The sequence below is a fragment of the Carcharodon carcharias genome, chromosome 14 (genome assembly GCF_017639515.1).
Source record: "Carcharodon carcharias isolate sCarCar2 chromosome 14, sCarCar2.pri, whole genome shotgun sequence".
Lineage (NCBI taxonomy): Eukaryota > Metazoa > Chordata > Chondrichthyes > Lamniformes > Lamnidae > Carcharodon > Carcharodon carcharias.
This window is the reverse complement of record NC_054480.1, coordinates 31,508,285-31,531,061: the sequence shown is the minus strand read 5'-3', so window position 1 is coordinate 31,531,061 and position 22,777 is coordinate 31,508,285. Positions and strand designations below refer to the sequence as shown.

The 22,777-nt window shown below is 42.9% G+C and overlaps 1 protein-coding gene across 10 annotated transcripts in view; it reads left to right on the top strand.

Moving 5' to 3' along the window:
- LOC121287207 (DNA (cytosine-5)-methyltransferase 3B-like) overlaps nt 1–22,777 on the top strand; it is a 335,867-nt gene that overhangs the window by 285,445 nt on the left and 27,645 nt on the right. For 9 of the 10 annotated variants that reach the window (XR_005945160.1, XM_041204873.1, XM_041204868.1 and 6 more), the window contains one exon: nt 922–1,040. The exons of the other annotated variant lie outside the window; for it this stretch is intronic. Coding sequence is in view for 8 of the 9 variants with exons in the window: in XM_041204873.1 (XP_041060807.1) it covers nt 922–1,040 (119 nt within the window). In the remaining variant the exon portion in view is untranslated. The remainder of the gene's footprint in view (nt 1–921; nt 1,041–22,777) is intronic. 10 annotated transcript variants of the gene reach the window in all.

Sequence of the window (22,777 nt, the reverse complement as noted above, 5' to 3'; positions counted from 1 at the left end):
GAAACTGCTGTTAAATTACAATGCGGATCAAAGTGCCAAATGCAACCACAGTGGCTGCCTAATGGCGAGACAAGGATCTGGACTCTTAAATACTTTAAAAAAAATCTCCAGATCAGCCTTCATGCTCAGGCAATTAATAGGATAGTGGCTGAAGTTGTAGAGGACCTGGGAAGACTCACCCACCCCCCACAGACAGGCGCTAGCGTTTCTATCACACTTTTAAGAGGCAGGCACTAGAAATGCACCTGAGGTGCGTGTTTGCATCTACCTGACCCTTGTAAATTAAATGCCCTCCCTCTGACCTTGCAGACTCTAGCAGGGACATTGTTGAGGGCACCATTGGGCATGATCCCAGTAACTGCCAAAATTGTGACCTAGTAGCTTCAAATTTAATCAAATAAATGGTCTGAGGATGAAATTGGCTGTTGGCTTTTCTTTTCCATGATTTCTTAAATATATTTAACTTTTTGCACTTTGAGTTGAATATTTTCAAATGCTCTTACAGACTGTTAGTTTTGGCAGGATGGAACAATAAAGTGGAGTGGGGGGCTCAGTGAGCTTCTAATTAACAGTTTTATATATCTTACTTCAGTTCAGCACAAACAATTCATTCAAAACAAAAAAAACAAATTTCCCTGTTTTCAGCTAGAAGCTGATCTCACAGGGATACCACAAGTCAGAGAATTGAGACTACAGTGTTAGCCCTATCTCAGCTCCATGTTACTGTCAAGTCCACTTCCCCGCTGAAAGCACACAGATTATTCTGATTATCATAAACTTTCAGAATTGTGGAGATATATAACTAATATTACTCTGTTGTAAAATAGAGGTAGTAATTTATTTGTACTGTGTTGAAGTTGAGTTTTTAGTTGTATATCTCATGAAATGGACTCTGACCTTTTGTATTAAAATGTTCTACAGTTTAGCAAAGTTAGGACCATAACGACCAGGTCGAACTCCATCAAGCAGGGCAAGGATCAGCATTTCCCAGTTATCATGAATGGGAAGGAGGATATTCTGTGGTGCACAGAACTGGAGAGGTGAGCCTTGCCAGCATTTCTTTTAAATGCATCTTTCACCCCCATTTTTAAACTTATTCTTTCCTGCCCCATTTCAGATTTGCTAAATCTATATCTATCCCTCCTTGTGGCCAGGTATTTGGCCTTCACTCAGTGTCCGACAGCATAACTTAAATCAAGGACGTGCTGTGGGTGAACCCAGATTCTATTATTATCTGACACAGTGTGTCATTTTAGCTATGGATCACTGCGAAGCAATTCACAGGAAAGGAAAGTCAGATACGAAGGAATGCTGAAATGAACATCAGTTTTCTGAAAGTTTCCTTTATCTAGGCTGTCTTAGAAATTTGAAACCAGAAAACGTGTGTAAACTTTTTCTAAAATTAAATGTGTACATGGTAATGTGAAAGTCCTTTTCAGTCACAGTAGGTCCACTTGTTTAAAGCTGCCTGTGACAAAGTAGTTATCATCTCATAAAGTTTATTTAATTGAATCCAATAATGATAGGACATTGTCTAATCCCCAAACATCGCTACAGGAGCTCCTCAGGGTAGCATTCTAGGCTAAACCATCTTCAGATGCTTCATCGATGACTTTCCCTCCATCATAAGGTCAGAATTGGAGATGTTCGCTAATGATTGCACAATGTTCAGTACAATTCACAATTCCTTGGCTACTGAAATAACCTTTGTCCAAATACAGTAAGACCTGGACAACCTTCAGCCTTGGGCTGATAAGTGACAGTGATTTGTGCCACACAAGTGCCAGGCAATGACCATCTCCAACCCAAGAGAAAATCTAACCATCTCCCCATGACATTCAATGGCATTACCATCGTTGAATCCCCCACTATCAACATCATTAATCAGAAACTGAACTGGACCAGCCATATAAATACTGTGGCTACAAGAGCAGTTTAGGGGCTAGGAATTCTGCAGCAAGTAACTCACCTACTGAATCCTCAAAGTCTGCCAACCATCTACAAGGCAGAAGTCAGGAATGTGATGGAATCCTCTTCAATTACCTGAATGACTGCACCTCCAACAACATTCAAGAAAGTCGACACCATCCAGGACAAAGCAGCCTGCTTGATAGCCACACCACACACTACCTTAAACATTCATACCCTCCATCACCGACGCACAGTGACAGCTGTGTGTACCACCTACAAGTTGCACTGCAGCAACTTACCAAGGCTCCTTCGACAGCAACTTCGAAGCCCCGTACTACCTAGAAGGACGAGGGTGGCAGACACATTTGAAAATCACCACTTGCAATTTACCTTCCAAGCCAAATATCATCCTGACTTGGAACTATATCACTGATCCTTCACTATCGCTGGATCAAAATCCTGTAACTCACTTCCTAACGGCACTGTATGTGGTCCTGCACGAGACAGACTACAGTAGTTCAAGAAGGGGGCTCACCACCACCTTCTCAAGGGCAATTAGGGATAAGCAACAAGTGCTGGCTTAACCAGCAATGCTTTGATCCCATGAAGGAATTTTTTAAAAAAATCAACTTCTTCAATGAAACTGCTTTCTTTGCTGATGGATCTGTTGCCTTTTTGATCCCACCATACATCCCCTAGCATTCTCTGTGTCGGAGGACATCTGTATACTCTGGCAAAATTGTAACTAATAGTTATTGACACAGAGCCTCACAGTCTGTTGGACTTTACTTCGAGCAGCTCTTAGTGCATTCAAAGTTTCCTCACCCGGATCTTTCCTGTAATTAAATGGGAGTGGATCATTTGACTTCAGTTATGGGTTCCATTACACTGATGTTTGCCTCAAAACAGTCAGCGTTTTTCCGCTATTGCATCTCATACGTTGACAGTGTGGTATTGGAAATGATGTCTCAAAATAGGTTCCATTTCGCTTCTGCACTCTGTGTGCGAATACTGAAGAGTACCTGTTCGATTGAGTCAAGGATCTGTTGGTTCTTATCTGGGTAGGCAGTATAGCTGACATTGATATAAGGATGGTCTTTCTGTTTTGAATGAAAAAGCTGCAACCTAACCCTTGTGTACCACCAGGGAGTGATCTGTATCACAGTCAATACTATGATAGCTGTGTATGTTGAGAATACTGTTCAGAGAGTCACATCTGGTGATGATCAAGTCCAGCTGGTGTCAATGTCTTGATCTTGGATGTTCGAGGAGACATGCTCTGAAAGAAAGTGTTAGTTCACAAAACTCATGGTCGCAGCAACACTCAAGTATTCTCAAGTATTTTTGCTTTTATCTCAAGTATTCTCTGTTTGTCGTCAATTCTCTTTCCCAAGCCATAATATCCAAGGCAGGAGGGCCATGCCTCATGGCCCACGTCAACTCTTGCATTAAAATCCCCCAGTAGGTAAAGATGTTCTGACTTGGGGGTTCTGCTGATAGTGATGCCAAGCTTCTCGTAGAGCTTATCTTTCGCCTCTATAGTGGAGCACAGCGTTGGAGTATAGATACTGATTAGGTTAACCGGCTCTGTTGAATTTGAGAAGCAGGTGGAGAAAACACATTCTGAACCACTTCTGGGGATTCTATCATCGAGAGCAGTGAGTCCCTTACTGAAAAGCCAACACCTTCTTTCTGAACTCTGCCCCTGAAGATGAAAATGTTTTTTTTTCAAGAGGTCCACCTTCAGTGAGCCTTGTCTCTTGTAGGGAAGCTATGTCAATGTTCAGCCTTTCAGGTACCATATCAATCACAGCTGTCTTGGAGGCATTTTTGACCAGCTGCAAGTCATTGCTGCATTGAAAACAAAGGCAAGGAAGGTCTTCACCAACTGCAATAAACAGTTGGAGAGATGAGTGGAACACTACCTTCTGCTGTACTCCAGGGAGAATACAGTGACTGAAGAAGCTCTAGAACTTTAGAGATCCTGCCTGTCATGGAAGAGCTGGGTATCAAATCCACAGAGGAGGAGCTTAGCAAAGCTATTGACTCACTTGCCATTGGCAAAGCTCCAAGTGCTGATGCTATACCGCCTGAACTCATCGAGGGAAATCAGCACTCCTGCAGCATTTATACACAAAGAGGAGGAGGAGGAGGAAGGGAGGAGGCAATGTCAACAGCCATTTTCTGGCCAGACTGTCCATGGACAGCTCATCTGACTATGATAACATTGAACACAATCCCAATTTCCATTCACCAATAGTCCCAGTTTACTGTGTCCTTTTGTACTGACCATCATGACGTCCAATAGGCCACAATGCAGAAATAAAAGCCACCACAAAATAAACATTCCAAACCAAATTTATAAATCAACCATCAACTAAGTTCCGATGAAGAGTCACAGGGACTCGAAACATTGGCCCTGTCTTCCTCTCCACGGGTGCTGTCGGACGTGATGAGTTTTTCCAGCAATTTTTGTTTTTGTTTCAGATTTCCAGCATCCGCAGTATTTTGCTTTCATCAACTAATCAACTAACTTGTGGATTCTCTTAGTGCCTGTCTTCCAGGACTCTAACCTGTCCTAGTGTTCCTATGGAGTGCTACACCAGTGGCTGTAGCATGTTTGGTGGAAGATTGCTGACTTCAATGGGGGAATATCCAGTGGTCTTGGAGTATAAGGTGAAGCATCTCTTGGTCCAATGGGCTACAGCAGTCTGGGCTGGCTGACTGACCGGCAACAGCAAGTGCATGGATGCAGTGGCAGGGGTGGGAGGACAATGCTGTCATCTGGGAGAGAACAGCAGGTTCATGCTGCATGGTGCCAGTGCCATTCCCCCAGGGTGGCACCTCAGTAATCCTAGTAACTCTGAAGAAGAGTCATAAGGCCTCAAAATGTTAACTCTGTTTTTCTCTCCAGTTCTCTGAGTTTTTCCAGCATTTCCTGTTTTATTTCAGATTTCCAGCGTCTGCAATATTTTGCTTTTATATTAATCCTAATAACCTACTGGAGGAAAGATTGCTGGACTACTGTACCCTCCTGCCAGTCCCTTTGAACACATATCCACAGCTTGCATGACAGATTGTTGAATTTCTACTGTAGCACCCAGACGTTGGGTGGCTATTTCTTATGCTGGAATGGAGGCTGAGAGATCAACCATCAGACATTGCTTTATGGTTGAGTTCACAAGTGTGCAAATGGAGTTGGCCACCATTGATTTGGAATGTTTATTTTATGGTGTTTTTTATTTCTGCATTATGGCCTAGCGAGTACTGTGATGGTCAGTAACAGAGGAAAACAGTGAAAATGGGACTGTGGTGGAAAGGATAGGCTCTAGGCTCTGCGCAAAGCGCTATGCAAAGTTGATGCTGGACTTCCCCATGTTCCTTGACTTTGGATGTAAGCTTTCTGGCAGGTCTGCCAATGTACCGATCATTTCTGTTTACATACCCAGCAGCCATCATCTGTAGCCTGCCCCAGCAAAATGCTCACCCAAGTCCGCTGCAGCAGAATTCATTTACAGTCTTACACAATGGGGACTGGCACCTGTGTTACAATATTGATCTGGCTGAAGGTCATTTGTTCCTGGTGTTTCACTGGGCACATTTTACCTCTAAACTATCCTTGTAAATTATACGGTGTCAGCATCTGTGAGTGGCTGCTCATGTGGTATTGAGTGATAGTGTTTCTTCATCATCATTGTCTTCTTGCTTTTCCACCACTGCTTGGCCAGGTGGCAGTTTTAGGGTATCTGAAAGGAGAAAGGCACAAGGTAGCATTGTAAATGAGGAGCAGGGCAAAGTAAGAGATGCATGCTCACACACCTGCAGCTTCTAAATCAGAAGAGATTTTGGGATGATGGAAAAGTGGGATGTGAAGAGACATTCAATGCCACAGATGGCAGCACACTGCAATCATGTTACTTAGCAGGTGGCATAAAGCTGACATGCTGCCTGCCTCAGAAGCAATGGCTATGGGTAAGTCCTACATCCGAATCCCTGAGACCCGTTTCAGTGTTGTTGAGTTTTGCGCCCTATATTTTGCTGAATGACCAATTTGTGAAGTGGCCTCCAAACAGACGTTTGGCCCTTTATTTGCCTCCGCAAGGGGCTGTTTCAGACACAGGCCTTGAGCTCCTATTTCTGCTTTTACCATATCTGGGGGGCACTGCACATCTGGTGTGGAATGTGCACATGCCTACCTAACTGGAAGCTCTGGTACTCTCAAACCAATTTCTCAGCCTTGTTGTGCTACAGGACTTGTATTGTAAATATATTTGAGTTTTATCTAGGACATCACTGCAGAGTTTATCAAAGTGGTGTCCTAGGCTCAACCATCTTCAGCTGCTTCATCAATGACCTTCCCTCCATCATAAGGTCAGAAGTGGAAATGTTCGCAGATTATTGCACAATGCTTAACACCATTCATGATGATTCAGATACTGAAGCAGTCCATGCCCATATGCAGCAAGACCTGGACAACGCTCAGGCACGAATTGATAAGTGGCAAGTTACGGCCTGGCAATGACCATCTTCAACAAGAAAGAATCCAGCAATCTCCCCTTGACATTCAATGACATTACCATCGCTGAATCCTGCACTTTCAACATCCTGGGGTTACCATTGACCAAGAACTGAACTGGAACAGCTATATAAATACTGTGGCCTCAAGAGCAGGTCAGGAGCTGGGAATTCTGCATAGAGTAACTCACCTCCTGACTCCCCAAAGGCTGCCCACCATTAAAAGGCACAAGCCAGGAATGTGATGGAATACTCTCCATTTGCCTGGATGAGTGCAGCTCTAACAACATTCAAGAAGCTCGACACCATCCAGCAAAAAGCAGCCCACTTGATTGGCACCCCATCCACCACCTTCAACATCCACTCCCTCTGCCACAGGCACACAGTGGCAGCACTGTGCACTATCTATAAGATGCACTGCAGCAATTCACCAAAGGCTCCTTCAACAACACCTTCCAAACCTGTGACCTCTTCCACCTAGAAGAACAAGGGCAGCAGATGCATGGGAACACCACCAGCTGTGAGTGCCCCTCCAAGCCGCACACTATTCTGACTTGAAACCATATCATCATTCCTTCATTGTCGCTGGGTCAAATTCATGGAACACCTTCCCTTACAGCACTGTGGGTGTACCTATACCACATGGACTGCAACAGTTCAAGAAGGCGGCTCACCACCTTCTCAAGGACTATTAGGGATGGGCAATGAATGCTGGCCTAGCCAGCAACCACCAAATCCCATGAAAGAATTATTAAAAAAGACTTTGTCAAAAGAAAGAATGTAACAGAATGCAGAGAAAATACAAATACATAGGATCAGAATAGATAGATGGGATGGGATGAATTACTTTCTTCTGTGGTGTGATTTTTTAAGTACTTATATGCTCCTTTGAAGAACGGAATACAGTGTAGCCTTTTCCCTTCTGAATGAACAGGAAATCTATAGAATTCGCACAGCATATAATGTGACCAGTGCTGAGGGTTAATCCATTTTCTTTGACTGAAATGCTTTTAAAGATTATTGGAATTCCATCCTTGGAAATAGATTTGTATCATTCAACAGGTTATGAGCTTAAATGGCCCTTCATAATAATATGTCACCATTTTTCAGGGCATCGTTCCCCTAATCTGTGTAATATGTGAGAGAACTTTATATTTGACAGGCTTCATTGCTCATCTGTAAAGTAATGCCATGTAGATTTTTGTGAGTAAAGCTAGCTGACTTTAGTGTTCATGTGCATCATGATCTGTGTAAGTTTGCATGAATGAAGGAATAGGGTTTGATAGTTATTGTAATGAGTGTAAGAGTGGCTAGATCAAGTGGATGACTTTTCAATTTGTGCACAGCTGCCTAAATGCCCTTGCCCTTTCTCATTACATATGCAAAAGTGGTGATAATGGGACAGAGCTACTGCTCCCGTGGTCACATTACATACCTGTATTAAGTAAGTAGAGATTTTTTACATTTAAGTAGTAACGTTTTGTTCATTTTAAGATTTGTAATATGAAGTCTTATTTTTGTGGCCATTGCCAGTCCAACTAAGAAATGTAATCTTAGCTCATGCTGAATTTAATGCACTCTACCCATATTTAAAAGCTTGGGCCTCGTGTGCATCTTGTCATGTTGCACCGGTTGAAGAAGGTATGACACCAGAATGTGTCAAACCTGGGTATGTCATACGTCAAAGTATCACAGATTAGAAACAGGCCAGTGCCAACAAGCACAGGAAACAATCTCTAAACTGAAATGGGTAATCCCAAAACCCACTTGATATTGGGCTTTGGGACTCAATTACATCAAACCAGCAAGACGAAACATATTCTAGACCTCTCCAGGAAGCCTACCAGTAAAGACCACATGAATTTCCGGCCAATGCAACACTGATAGCAGAGACCTATCAAAACAGCTGGTTAGGCTGTATGCAGACCTTGTTTTCCCGAATGCTGCTACCCCAACACCAGCTGCATTGATGGTAAACCAAAATAAAAGCAAAATATTATGGATGCTGGAGATCTGAAATAAAAACAAAGTGCTGGAAAAATTCAACAGGTCTGGCAGCCTCTGTGGAGAGAGAAACAGAGTTAATGTTTCGAGTCCAATTTTAGTTCATGGTAAACCAGTTTGATAAAGATTTGCAAATGTACAAGACTTAATGCCTGTTTCAGGTAAAGGCACTGAATGTCTATTTCAGCACCTATAATATTTGCCAGGTAGTGTACTTCCAGCTGAGAATGCAGGTATATACGCCATATTAAACACTTTTGCTATCTTGTTATACCTGTAAAGTGCTGCATCATTGAATTTCAAGGCCCACTTGTCCATTGTCACGACTCACGGGGGATAGTGCGCTGCAATATCAAGCCCCACTGCTCCCCGCGCCGCAATAAATGTGAGAAAGTTTGATCAACCTAATTGTTTAAATTAGGTTAACAGAATACGAGCACCACTTTTGTAAACTTAATAAGTAAATAACTGTTTATTGAATAAATTGTCTTTAACCAGTGGCAAAAGAAAGAAATGTGAACTCCTAATTTCTAACTTTATAACCTAACCTTAAATCCCCATACACACACATACAAGACTCATAAGGCACACAAAAAACATGGATTTTAAGGGTGGGATAAATAAGTTCAATAAATAGTACCAATCCCGAAGTACAGGATTTGACGGGTTGATTTTGATCGATGTCTTTCAAATTCCTTTCAGTTCTAGCAATTTCAGTCTTTAATTCACTGGTTGAGCACTTGCCTTTCAATGTCTCTAACAGTGATTTTCCCCTTCGCCTCTTGACAGGGCTTTTCAGAGAGAGAACGGATAGAGATATGAGGAGAAAGAGCCGGCTAGCTATTAATGTATAATTTCTGGAATCTTACACACACAGGAGAGAGAGGTTTTAGGTCTTTTTCTTTCATGCTAGGAGCTATTCTGCTACACTGCTCTCACACAAAACATTGGTCACCTGGTCAGTAGCCAATTAAAATGTTGTTGTGAGACAGCTCCCTTGGTCCAGGACTCCTTTCCGGTGCCATCCTGTCTTTCATGGCACACTCTGTTCCAGGACTGCAACATTGTATATATATCTCAGTCCAACAGAAAATTAAAAAAATGTTTTTTTACAACAGTCCGACAGAAATAAAAATATATGTTCCTTCCACTATCAACAAAACTTGGGGAATAACTGAATAGATCTTATCTATCTACCTGAGTTCTGATGATGAGTCATTCGGACTTGAAACGTTAACTCTGTCTTCCTCTCCACAGATGCTGTCAGACTTGCTGAGTTTTTCCAGCAATTTTTGTTTTTGTTATCTATCTACCTGATTGACTAAATGTAAACATATCAAAAGTTGTTTGATTCAATGAGTAACCACTAAAAGCAAATGAACAGCAATACAAAACAGCAATCAAACTACATAATTTCTTTTTGATACCTATCATTCCTGAACTGACAAATGGCATACTTCTTGCATAGAATCTGTGGGACCGAAGTATACCATTCATCTCAACTAGTCTATATTGGTGTTTATACTCCACATTAGCCTCCTTCCACTATAATTGCTTCTTCCCATTCTGCCCTTATATCCCTTTATGGCCTACCCTTCATTTATGCATCAGGCCTTCTCTGAAGGTGTCAGTGCTATTAGCTTCAACCACTCCACGTGGCAGCAAGTTCCTCATTCCATCTACGGTTCATGTAAAGAAATTTATTTTAAATTCTTTTTATGATTTGTAAGTGGCTTTCTTATATTGTTCACCCTTTTTCTGGACTTTCTCATAAGTGCAAACAGTTTCTCCATGTCAAAACACTATAATTGTAAAGACAACTATCAAGTCTGCTCTTCATTTTCCCTTTTCCAAAGAAAAGAGCCTCAGTCTCTCAGTCTTCCTTGTTGGTTTCATCCCCCCTCCCCCCGCCCCCAATTCTGGTGCTGTAATTGTAAATCTTTTATGTATTTTTCTAATGTTCTGGGCAAGCTTAGGAAAGAGGTACTAAAGACAACTAGGAAGGTAAAGAGGAGATACAAAATCAAAGTATAAAAGAATATAAAAAGAAATAATAAAATATATTCTATAGGCACGTAAGTGACAAAGGGAGAATTACAATAGGGATGTGGTCATTAGAGCGTGATCAAGATAAACTCACAGGAGATATTACTAAAGAAAGAAATAAGAAAGAAATTAAGAAGGAAGGATTTTCATTTATATAGCACGTTTCATGACTTCAGGACATCCCAAAGTGCTTTGCAACCATTGAAGTATTTTTGAAGTATAGTCATGGCTCTGATATAGTGATGTTGATTGAGAGGTAAGTATTGGCCAGGATTCCAGGGATAACTCCACTGTTCTTCTTCTAGGAAGTATCCTTGAGTCTTTCATACTGAGCTAAGAGGACAGATTGGGCCTCAGTTTAATGTCTCACCTTAAAGGCAGCACCTCCACAGTACTGACACTGGGGTGTCAGTCTAGGTTTTTGTGCTCATGGCTCTGGAGTGGGACTTGAACCAACAACTTTCTGACTCAGAGATGAGAATTCTACTCATTGAGGCACTGCTGACACTAAAATACATGGATTCTAAATAGTTGGAGGTAATCAAATCACTTAAATAATTTTAGGAAGCTTTTTTCAGTGGTGATCTTCAATTTTTCATCTACTTGAAACTTTACTGATGAAAACAACAGTTTTATTTTCAGGAACCCAGAAAAAATAAATTTAATAATAAAATGTTTTTTTCTTACTTAGATTTGCATATACAATGTTATAAATCCCTGAAAATGTTTTCTCTTCTGTTTTGGGAGCCTTAGCCCAGATTTTAAGTGCTTTATGAAAGTTTCAATTACTGGATTGGCATTGTTGCCCATTTCTTCTATAAATACCTTTGTTCCTCCAATTGGCTGCTATCCATGCCAGTCAAGATAAATCTCCTCGATTTTTCAATTGAATTTCCACGAACATGCTAAAGTTATAAGAGCACAATCAGTTCTGCTCTACAGGAGCCCAATCCTACTAAGAGTCAGTCCAAGTCTGTCCTAAATCGTCTGCCAATTCTTCGTAGTCTGGTCTGTCTCACCCCATCCTGGTCTATTCTGAAAGATTCCCAGTCTGCTCTGAAGTTATTTCTGGCCTGTTCAACATCATTTTTGTCTTCCATGGAAGCCTTTGCAGGTCCACCCACTTTCAATCTGTCCAGAGCCATAACCAAATCCTCGCCCCCGCATCTTGTCCCCTTTCCCCCCCACCCCCAGAAAACCAAACTTCATCCAGTTTTCTCATCATTTATTGCTATTTTTAATTCCCTATTGTTGTTGCCAACTATATGATCACAGCTAGTGTTGCCAAGTGTGGTAGAAAATCTGAAAATAGCTGGTGAGAAAACCACAGGTAAAGAAGATACAGAGGAAAATGGTTTACAGCCGAACATGGCAGGTTGAGACAGGTTAGAAATAACTGTACAGAGTGTGGATAGTATTGTGAAATGTTAATCCACTCAGCTCAGTGGTTTACATGCCAATGTCAAGTGTTTCCATTCCAATCTCTGATGGCCTATCTGCATGCTCGAACAGTTGACAGCTACAAGGCCTTCCTGCCCTTGTGCTCTGATCACTCAGCCCAAATTATTCCCAGCCCACCTATTCACCCATCCATTCAAGGTGCCCTTCAGATTATCGGCCTGTCTAATCTGCTTAACATTCCAGCTATTCATTCATTCCCATATCCTGAATGCTTCCTTACCTGCTTTCCCTAACTGATCATTAGAACGCTACATGAAATTTACTTACATAGCCTATTCAAAACAGAATACAATTGCAAAGCTTTTGTTCAGTTTTTGAATTCTAACAAAGTTCTTTTGTATTCTTTTAATAAAGCCAAGTCATCATATGACTATCATTAAGAAAGTCTAAAAGTATGATTGAATAATGTATGAGTTGCACCAATTACCCAGAGCTATGCTATAGCATTTATAGAGTGGATCCACTGCAATCAAAGTATTGATTATCACAGTTACAATCATCAAAGATATACTATTAATTAGCAGTTTATTTTTTGTTTTTTTATATATATTAAATATTATTTCATGAGTATAATTTAGGCCTGAATTTTCTGGGCCCTTTGGGAGTGGGTGGGGTGGCGGGAAGGCATTGGTGGGGGGAGTGGGTGCCTGATGCCCTCCTGTTGCCATGCCTTTTTGCCATCGGTGGGAAAAGTGACAGATCGGTCACTCGTCGGGAGCCTATTGAAGCAGTTACCATCTTGTTATGCATTTAGCCCATGTCAGGAAAGCTAACCACCAGGTGGGGAGATGGCCAGGTGAAACCTGGCAGCCTTCCAGTAGGTTCTGGGGAATCCTTTATGGGCATTCAATGCTTAATGACCCTAAAACCCTCCACCCTTCCCTGACTGGCCCCTGCATCCCCCAACCCCACTCATCTGTCTTCAGGGAACGTCGCCATTGAGGTGCCCACTCCCTGGAGATGCAGCCTCAGAACTGATGCTTCTGAGCCACAGGCCCTCTGATTGGGTCAGCAGCTCTTGGAAGCGGGCTTCTACAGCGACCTAGCAGTGGCTTCTTAATTGGCTGCCGCCAATAGAAGCAAGGTCAGCTCCTGCTTTCAGCCCCAGCAGGGGGACTTCGATGTCAGCCACAAATTCGACCCCAAGTCCAAACTGCAGAATGTTAACGTACTTTTAGAATCAATTTAATCTTATTTTTAATATAATAAAACAGCTTACTAACTTTTGAGTTCCATGCTAATAGGTTAGAAATTGAGACAACAAGTAAATTTATTTGCACTCTTTACCAACTCTATAGTAACTCCTAATCATAATGTGCTCCATGAGTAGTCTATAGACGATTACACTCCTGAAAGATTCAGAGCCTTTGTAATTGAGTACTTTGCCTTGAACACAAAACACCCCTTGAAATTTTCCACTGGGGTTACAAACAAGTGCCTCTACATCTTGAAGTTCCCTGTAACTGTGATCAGTTACTTATGGCTCAAACAGGAAAACTGTTTTATTTCTTGGCTGCCTTGCTTTTATCCAGCATTCCATCCAGCAGATAATACTGAAACTGCCACAACTAAGGAAAGCTCAAGCAAACAGCAGTTTTGAAACTCAATCAGTTTTGTAACTAAGGGTGGGGACCTGAGTGTAGATTCAGAAAGAAGAGAAGTAAAACTGGAAATAGAAGACAGAAAATTAGCAAGAGAGTATAGAATGTTGAGGAAAGAAAGACTAGAAATTAAATAGCAAAGGAGTTGTTCAGTGATTAGTAGTAAATATTCAATGTAAGGAATCAAATGAATAAGGCAGATGAACTGAAAGCACAGAAAGACATTTGGAAGCATGATATCATGGCTATTACTGAAACATGGCTTAAAGAAGGAGCAAGAATGGCCACTCCATCACTCCTGGTTATAGAGTTTTCAGATGGGATGGAGAGGGGGTTAAAAATGGAGGGGATGATATGCTAGAAGGTGCATCAAATGAAGCCATGTGGGTTGAACTGAGGAACAAAAAGAGGGGCAATCACACTGCTGGGAATAAATTATAGGTCCCAAACAGTCATGAGGGAGATAGCAGAGCAAATATGTAGGCAAATTGTTGAGAACAGCAGAAGCAAAGGGACAGTAATAATGGCGGTGGGGGGGGGGGGGGGGGGGGGGGGTGGGGGGGGGTTCAACTACCCCAATATTACCTGGAATAAATACAGTGTAAAAGGCACAGAACTTGTCAGTACGTAGCATGCCCAACAAGATGAGGGATAGTTCTGGACTTAGTTTTAGAGAATGAGAAGGGGGAAGAGGAAGAACATTTTAGTGGTAGTGATCATAATTCAGTTAGATTTAGCATAGTAATGGAAAATGATAAAAATAGACCAAGAGTAAAAGTTTTAAACTGGGAGAAGGCCAATGTGACTAAACTGAGGTGTGATCTGGCAAAAATGGACTGGAAAGAGCTACTTGAAGGAAAATCAGTGTCAGGGCAGTGAGAGGCATTCGAAGAGCTAATAAAGGGTGAAAAATATTTTCCCACCAAAAAAAGAATGGAATTCACAAATGTAGCCCCTCTTCCACCCCATGCAAAGATGTTTTATAAATACATAAAAATCAAGAGGATAACTCAGGAAAGAATAGGACCAGTTGGACACCACAATGGTAACTTGTGTGGAAGCGGAAGAAGTGGGCATCGTTCTTAATATTTTTCATGTACTCACAAAAGAGAGGGACAAAATAGTTAAGGAGGAATGTGAAATATTGGATGGCTTAAACATAGTGAAGGAGGAAGTATTAAGGTATTTAGCATCCTCGAAAAAAGTGGATAAATCACAATGCCTGAATGAAATGTATCCCAGGTAGCTGAAAGCAAGGGAACAAATTGTGGAGGATCTCACCATCATTTTTCAATAATCTGTGGCAACAGATGTGCTGCCACAAAACTGGAGAGATGCTGACATTGTACCATTTTTTAAAAAAAAAGGAAGGGATAGCCTGAGTAATTACAGGACAGTAAGTCTAACTGCAATGTTGGGCCAATTATTGGAAAAAATTCTGAGACAGTAAAAATTGTCATTTAGAGATTAATCAAGGACAGTCAGCTTGGATTTGTTAAGGTGTTAGGAGTTCATATCTCCAAGAACTATATGCTTTTTAAAACATTGAAGGGACATTGAATTATTTGGACATTCTCCTGAGATATTTTCTTTTCTAAAAGGCTACAAGTTCACTTTGGTCTGTGTGCAAGTTGCTTTTTCCAAGAAATCACATGATTTCAGCTAAGTGACGAGCAAGACACTTAGGGAGATAAGAGTTATTTTGTTTACTTGAGTTAAAGTAAAATAAACTGCTATTGCCAGGCTGTGCGCTCCTGCTGATTGGCTGAAAAACACCTGGCCTGGGAGAAATTCTATCTGTACATGTTTTTTGAACTCAGTGCCTGTCTTGGCAGCAACTGTGAAAGAAGGTTGCTCCTCTCTCTCTCTTTCTCTCTCTCTCCCTGTAATGCCTGCAGTCCAAAGTGGGTGTTCATCTTCAGTCAGAATATCTCCTCATATCAGTATAACTCATCTGTATTTAAGAGCCTATGAAACGGCAACAAGTGAGAGTTAGCACAGTATTTCACCGAAGATCCTTTGGAAAGGACTTCCAGACAACTACTGTGACCAGCGGTTGGCTTCATGTGTAGGAACACCAAATGGACAGCTTTAAGGCCTTTTCAAACTTTATCATTTTTCATAAAGTGTTCCCTTACACCAATCTCTGCAGAGATCTTATTTGTTGGGTCCTTTATTTTGTGTGAGTGTGTGTTGGGATTTTTTAAAAGTTAAATCGTTACACTTCCGGATTACAAATTGTATGTTAATCAGTTTTGCAACTTGTTTTAAAAAATAAGTTTCATTTCATAATAACTCAATAATTCTGAGTTTAGTGAAAGAAGCCTGGTAAGTCTCATTTATTCTGGGTCTAACAGTAGTGAAGGTAAACAGTTTGCCACTTTGGTGAGTGATTTAAACATTTACACTTATGGTGCGATCTATGGAGTAGTGGGGCTAGAGAAACTGCACACTCCTCCCATCCTGGTTGTAACCTAAAGTTGTCTTACTAATATGCCTGAATTTTATGAGGACATAACAAGGAAGGTCAGTGAGTGTTGTGCATTTGTTGTAGTCTGCATCAACTTTAGCAAGGATTTTGACAAGTTGTCACATAGCAGACCACCCAGAGGATTAAAAGCTCAGGGGATCAAAGGTAAAGTGGCACGTTGAATGCAAAATGTTCTTTTTTTAAATTTGTTTAAGAGATGTGAGCATTGTGGCTAGGCCAGCATTTATTGCCCATCCCTAATTGCCCTTGAGAGGGCTGCCTTCTTGAACCACTGAAGTCCAGAGATTGAAGAAACACCCACAGTGCTGTCAGGAAGGGAGTTCCAGGAATTTGATCCAGCTATAGTGAAGGACCACCAAGATAGTTCCAAGTCAGGATGGTGTGTGACTTGGAGGAGAATTTGCAGTTGGTGGTGTTCCCATGCATCTGCTGCCCTTGTCCTTCCAGGCGGCAGAGGTCGTGGGTTTGAAAGATGCTCCCACAAGAGCCTTGGTAAGTTGCTATAGTACATCTTGTAGATGGTATACACTGCTGCCACTGTGTGTAAGTGGCAGAGGGAGTGAAGGTTTAAAGTGGTGGATGGGGCGCCAATCAAGCGGGCCTCTTTGTCCTGGATGATGTTGAGCTTCTTGAATGTTGTTGGAGCTGCACTCAGCTGGGCAAGTAGACAGTATTCCATCACACTCCTGACTTGTGCCTTGTAGACAGTGGATAGGCTTTGTTTGGGGAGGCAGAATGTGAGTTACTCTCCACAGAATTCCCAGCCTCTAAAGGCCCATAGTGCCTCATAGATGCCCAGTTTTGTGTTGCTAAATCTGTTTGAAATCTATTCCGTTTAGCACGGTGGTCATGCCACACAACACGATAGAGGGTATCTTCAATGTGAACGGGGACTGTCTCCACAAGGACCATGCAGTGGTCACTCCTACCAAAACTGATATGGACAAATGTATCAGCGGCAGATGGATTGGTGAGGACAAGGTTAAGGCTCTTCTGTCTTGTTGGTTCCCTCACCAGCTGCCACTGTGTTTTGATACAACTGTGTGACTTGCAAGGCCCTTTCAGAGGCATTTAAGAGTCAAGCACATTGCTGTGGGTCCAGAGTCACATGTAGGCCAGACCAGATAAGGACAGCAGATTAGTAAACCAGATCAGTTTTGATGATAATGGACAATGGTTTCATGGTCATTATTTACCAAGATTAATTTTTATTAATTGAATTTAAACTTCACCAGCTGCCGTGATGGGATTTGAACCCGTGTCCCCAAAGCATCATTACCACTATGCCAGCATATTCCCATGTCTCAGTGGCAGGAAACAAAGGGTTCGGATTGATGGATGTTTTTTGATTGCAAAAGCTATTTCCATTGGAATTTTGCAGGGCTCAGTACTGGGTCCTCTGCTGTTGTATTATATATCAGTGATTTAAATTTATGTGTAGGAGGCGTGATTAAGAAGCTTACAGATGATACAAAAATTGGCCATGTGGTTGACAGCGAGGAAGAAATCTGGGGACTGCAGGAAGATATCAATAGACTGGTCAGATGGGCAGAAAAATGGCAAATGGAATTCAATCCAGAGAAATATGAGATAATGCAATTGGAGAGGACAAACAAGGCAAGGGAATGCACAATAAATGGTAGGAATTTGAGAAGTGTAGAGGAACAGAGGGACCTTGGAGTGTATGTCTACAGATCCCTGAACAAAGTTTGACAGGAAAATGAGGTAGTCAAGAAGGCGTATGGGATACTTTCCTAATTGGCCAAGGCTTAAGAGTATAAGAGCAAGCAGGTTATGCTAAAACTGTATAAAACACTGGTTAGGTCTCAACTACAGTACTGCATACAGTTCTGTTCATTGCATTACAGGAAGGTGATCATAGTAGAGAGTTATGAGGAAAGATTAGATAGGCTGATATGCTGGGGTTGTTTTCTTTGGAATAGAGGAGGCTGAGTGGAGAGGTATGAAGAAAGATTAGATAGGCTGATAGGCTGGGGTTGGTTTCTTTGCAATAGAGGAGGCTGAGGGGAGATTTAATTGAAGTGTGTAAAATTATGAGGGGCCTAGATAGAGCAAATAGGATGGACCTCCCTTCGCAGCGGGATTAATAACCAGGGGGCATAAATTTAAAGTAGGATTAAAGAAGAGTTGAGAAGTTTTTTTTAAACCCAGAGGATGGTGAAGGTCTAGAACTTATTGCTTAAAAGGGTGGTAAAAACATAAACCCTCATCACATTAAAAAAAAACACTTGGATATTCACTTCAAGAGCCATAATGAGAGAGCTACAAACCAAGATATGGCAGGTAGGATCAGACTGAGTAGCTTTTTTCAGCTAGCAAGGTCACAATGGGCTGAATGGCCTGTTTCTGAGCTGTAAATGTTTCTAAGGGTAAAATTTTCCGCTTCTGCCACTGGCAGGAAGCATGGTGGTTGGGGGCACTATATTTGGTGTGATGGCAATTTTGTTTTCCCAACTTTGGCGGGTTAAAGGCAGGTTGAGTTTCCTGCTGATCTATGTTAGGAACCACAATTGCATCTCATGAATGCTCATTAAAAGGCCAACTTGCCAGAACTATGTTCCCCCTCCAACTTAAATGCCCTATAAGCAGATAATTAGCGTGGTCTGTTTCCTGACTGTATACAAGTAGCTCGCACCTGGTGAGCTTCAGTTCATCCAAGACTTGGAGGTCAGTTGATACTGATTTCGCCTACTTTGAGAGCGTTGCTGCAAGATATTGGGTGCCTGTAACGCAAGCTGCTCAAAGGCCAGGCACAGGAGGCAAGACCAGCTAGAAGGGGAGAGATAGAGGCAGGACTGGGTTGGGGAGGGGAAGTGTGTGGAACACGAGGGGGGCTAAAATGGAGGCAGGACGTGGAGACAGGGGTGTATGGAACACGAGATGGGAGACAGGCAGGACTGATGGGGCTGTGTGGAACAGAAGACTGGAGTGGGGAGGCAGAAGCAAGGAAAAAGTGTGTTCAAGGAACAGAGTGGAGTACTGAATAGGGGCAAGAGTTATAAGACTGTCCAAGAAAGAGTCAGATACCATCCACAACACCTCGTGGATGCCCAGACTTGAGTTGCTGGATCTGTTCGAAATCTATCCCATTTGGCCCAGTGGCAGTGCCACACAACACGATGAAGGGTACCCTCAATGTCAGGGGTATATTGAAGAGACTGTCCTGGGACCAAAGCCATGCTATAAGGTGCACATTGAAGAGACTATCCTGGGGCAGAGGCCACGCTGTCGAGGGCATATTGAAGAGACTGTCTTGGGGCTGCATGGGCCATGTTATAGGCCTCTGCATGGTACGCATGTCTTGGTCCCAGTCTTTGGTGGGGGAAAGGTGTCTCTGGGCAGTGACGGTCGTGCACAGTATGGGGTGCAGGGTGGGGTCAGTCACATAAGGAATTTGGTTCTGGGGTTTCGAATCATGCTTTCTTTTTATTCATTCATGGGATGTGGGCTTTGCTGGCTAGACCAGCATTTATTGCCCATCCCTAGTTGCCCTTGAGAAGGTGGTGGTGAGCTGCCTTCTAGAACCCAAACAGTCCATGTGGTGTAGGTACATTCACAGTGGTATTTCAGGAATTTGACCTAGCAACAGTGAAGGAACAGCGATATATTTCCAAGTCAGGATGGTGAGTGGCTTGGAGGGGAACTTCCAGGTGATGGTGTTTCCATCTATCTGCTGCCCTTGTCCTTCTAAATGGTAGTGGTCGTGGGTTTGGAAGGTGCTGTCGAAGGAGCCTTGGTGAATTCTTGCAGTTTGTCATGTATTTGGTACACACCGCTACTACTGTGCATCGGTGGTGGTGGAGGGAGTGACTCTTTGTGGATGTGGTGCCAATCAAGCGGGCTGCTTTGTCCTGGATGGTGTCCAGCTTCTTGAGTGTTGTGGGAGTTGCACTCATCCAGGCTAGTGGGGAGTATTCCATCACACTCTTGACTTGTGCCTTGTTGATGGTGGATAAGCTTTGGGGAGTCAGAAGGTGAGTTATTCGTCGCATGATTTCTAGCCTCTGATCTGCTCTTGTAGCCACAGTATTTATATGGCTAGTCCACTTCAGTTTCTAGTCAATGGTAACCCCCCAGGATGTTGACAGTGGGGTATTCAGTGATGGTAATGCCATTGAACATCAAGAGGTGATGGTTGAATTCTCTCTTGTTGGAGATGGTCATTGCCTGATACTTGTGTGGCATGAATGTTACGCCGCTCGTCAGCCCAAGCCTGGATATTGTCTAGGTCTTGCTGCATTTGGACATATCTGAGGAGTCGCAAATGGTGCTGAACATTGGGCAATCATCAGTGAACATCCCTTCTTCTGGCCTTATGATGGAGGGAAGGTCATTAATGACACAGCTGAAGATGGTTGGGCCGAGGACACTGCCCTGAGAACCTCCTGCAGTGATGTCCTGGAGTTGAGATGACTGACCTCCAACAACCACAGCCATCTTTCTTTGTGCTAGGTATGACTCCAACCAATGGAGAGTTTTCCTCCTGATTCCCATTGACTCCAGTTTTGCTAGGGTTCCTTGATGCCACACTTGGTCAAATGCGGCTTTGATGTCAAGGGCAGGGACTCTCATCTCAGGAGCTAGCTCTTTTGTCCATGTTTGAACCAAGGCTGTAACGGGGTCAGGAGCTGAGTAGCCCTGGTGGAACTCAAACTGGGCATCAGTGAGCAGGTTATTGCTAAGCAAGTACCGCTTGAAAGTACTGTTGATGACCTCTTCCATTACTTTACTGATGATTGAGAGTAGACTGATGGGGTGGTAATTGGCTGGGTTGGATTTGTCCTGCTTTTTGTGTAGAGGACATACCTGGGCAATTTTCCACATAGCCAGGTAGATGCCAGTGTTGTAGCTGTACTGGAACAGCTTGGCTAGGAGCGCAGCAAGTTCTGAAACACAAGTCTTCTGTATTATTGCTGGAATATTGTCAGGGCCCATAGCCTTTGCAGTATCCAGTGCCTTCAGTCATTTCTTGATATCACGTGGAGTGTATTGAATTGGCTGAAGACTGGCATCTTTGTTGTTGAGGACTTCCGGAGGAGGCCGAGATGGATCATCCACTCAGCACTTCTGGCTGAAGAATGTAGTAAATGCTTCAGCCTTTTCTTTTGCCTTGATGTGCTGGGCACCACCATCATTGAGGATGGCGATATTTGTAGAGCCTTCTCCTCCAGTGAGTTGTTTAATTGTTTACCACCATTCACGACTGGATGTGGCAGAACTGCAAGCTTAGATCTGATCTGTCAGTTATGGGATCGCTTAGCTCTATCTATCACTTGCTGCTTATGCTGTTCGGTATGCAAGTCGTCCTGTGTTATAGCTTCACCAGGTTGACATCTCATTTTTTTTAGGTATGCGTGGTACTGCTCTTGGCATACCCTTCTGTAGTCTTTATTGAACCAGGGTTGATCCCCTGGCTTGATGATAATGGTAGAGTGGGGGATATGCCAGCCAATGAGGTTACAGATTGTGTTAGAATACAATGCTGCTGCTGCTGATGGCCCACAGCGTCTCATGGATGCCCAGATTTGAGTTGCTAGATCTGTTCGAAATCTATCCCATTTAGCACGGTGGTAGTGCCACACAACAGGATGAAGGGCACCCTCAAGGTGAAGGAGGGACTTTATCTCCACAATGACTGTGTAATGGTCACTCCTACTGATACTGTCATGGACAGATGCATCTACAGCAGGCAGGTTGGTAAAGATTAGGTCAAGCATGTTTTTCCCTCTTGTTAGTTCCCTCACCACCTGCCACAGACCCAGTCTAGCAGCTATGTCATTTAGGGCTCAGCCAGCTCGGTCAGTAGCGGTGCTACCGAGCCAATCTTGGTGATGGACATTGAAGTTCCCTATCCAGAGCCCATTCTGCGCCCTTGCCACCCTCAGTTCTTCCTCCAAGTGGTGTTCAACATGGAGGAGCACTGATTCATCAGCTGAGGGAGGGCGGTACATGATAATCAGCAGGAAGTTTTGCTTGCCTGTGTTTGACCTGATACCATGAGACTTTATGGTGTCTGGAGTCGATGTTGAGGACTCGCAGGGCAACTCCCTCCCGACTGTATACCACTGTGCCGCCACCTCTACTGGGTCCATCCTACCAGTAGGACAGGACATACCCAGGGATGGTGATGTCTGGGACATTATCTGTAAGATATGATTCCGTGAGGATGACTATGTCACGCTGTTGTTTGACTAGTCTATGAGACAGCTTTCCCAATTTTGGCACTAGCCCCCAGATGTTAGTAAGGAGGGTTGACAGGACCATTGTCATTTCCGGTGCCTAGGTCGATGCCAGGTGGTCTGTCTGGTTTCATCCTTTTTTGTGACTTTGAGCGGTTTGACAACTGAATGGCTTGCGAGGGCATTTAAGAGTCAACCACATTGCTTTGAGTCTGGAGTAACAAGTAAGCCAGACCAGATAAGGACTCAGATTTCCTTCCCTAAAGGGCATTAGTGACCCAGATGGGTTTTTACGACAATCGACAATGGTTTCATGGTCATCATTAGACGTTTAATTCCAGATTTTTATAGAATTCAAATTCCACCATCTGCTGTGGCGGGATTCAAACCCAGAGCATTACCCTGAGTCTCTGGATTACTAGTCCAACAACAATACCACTACACCATCACTTCCGTATATTGTGAGATAAAGGGCACAGTCATGTTCAGGAGAGGCATCTGAATCCTGTAAGTCAGTAGCTGAAAAGTCATGGGGGGGATAATGGATA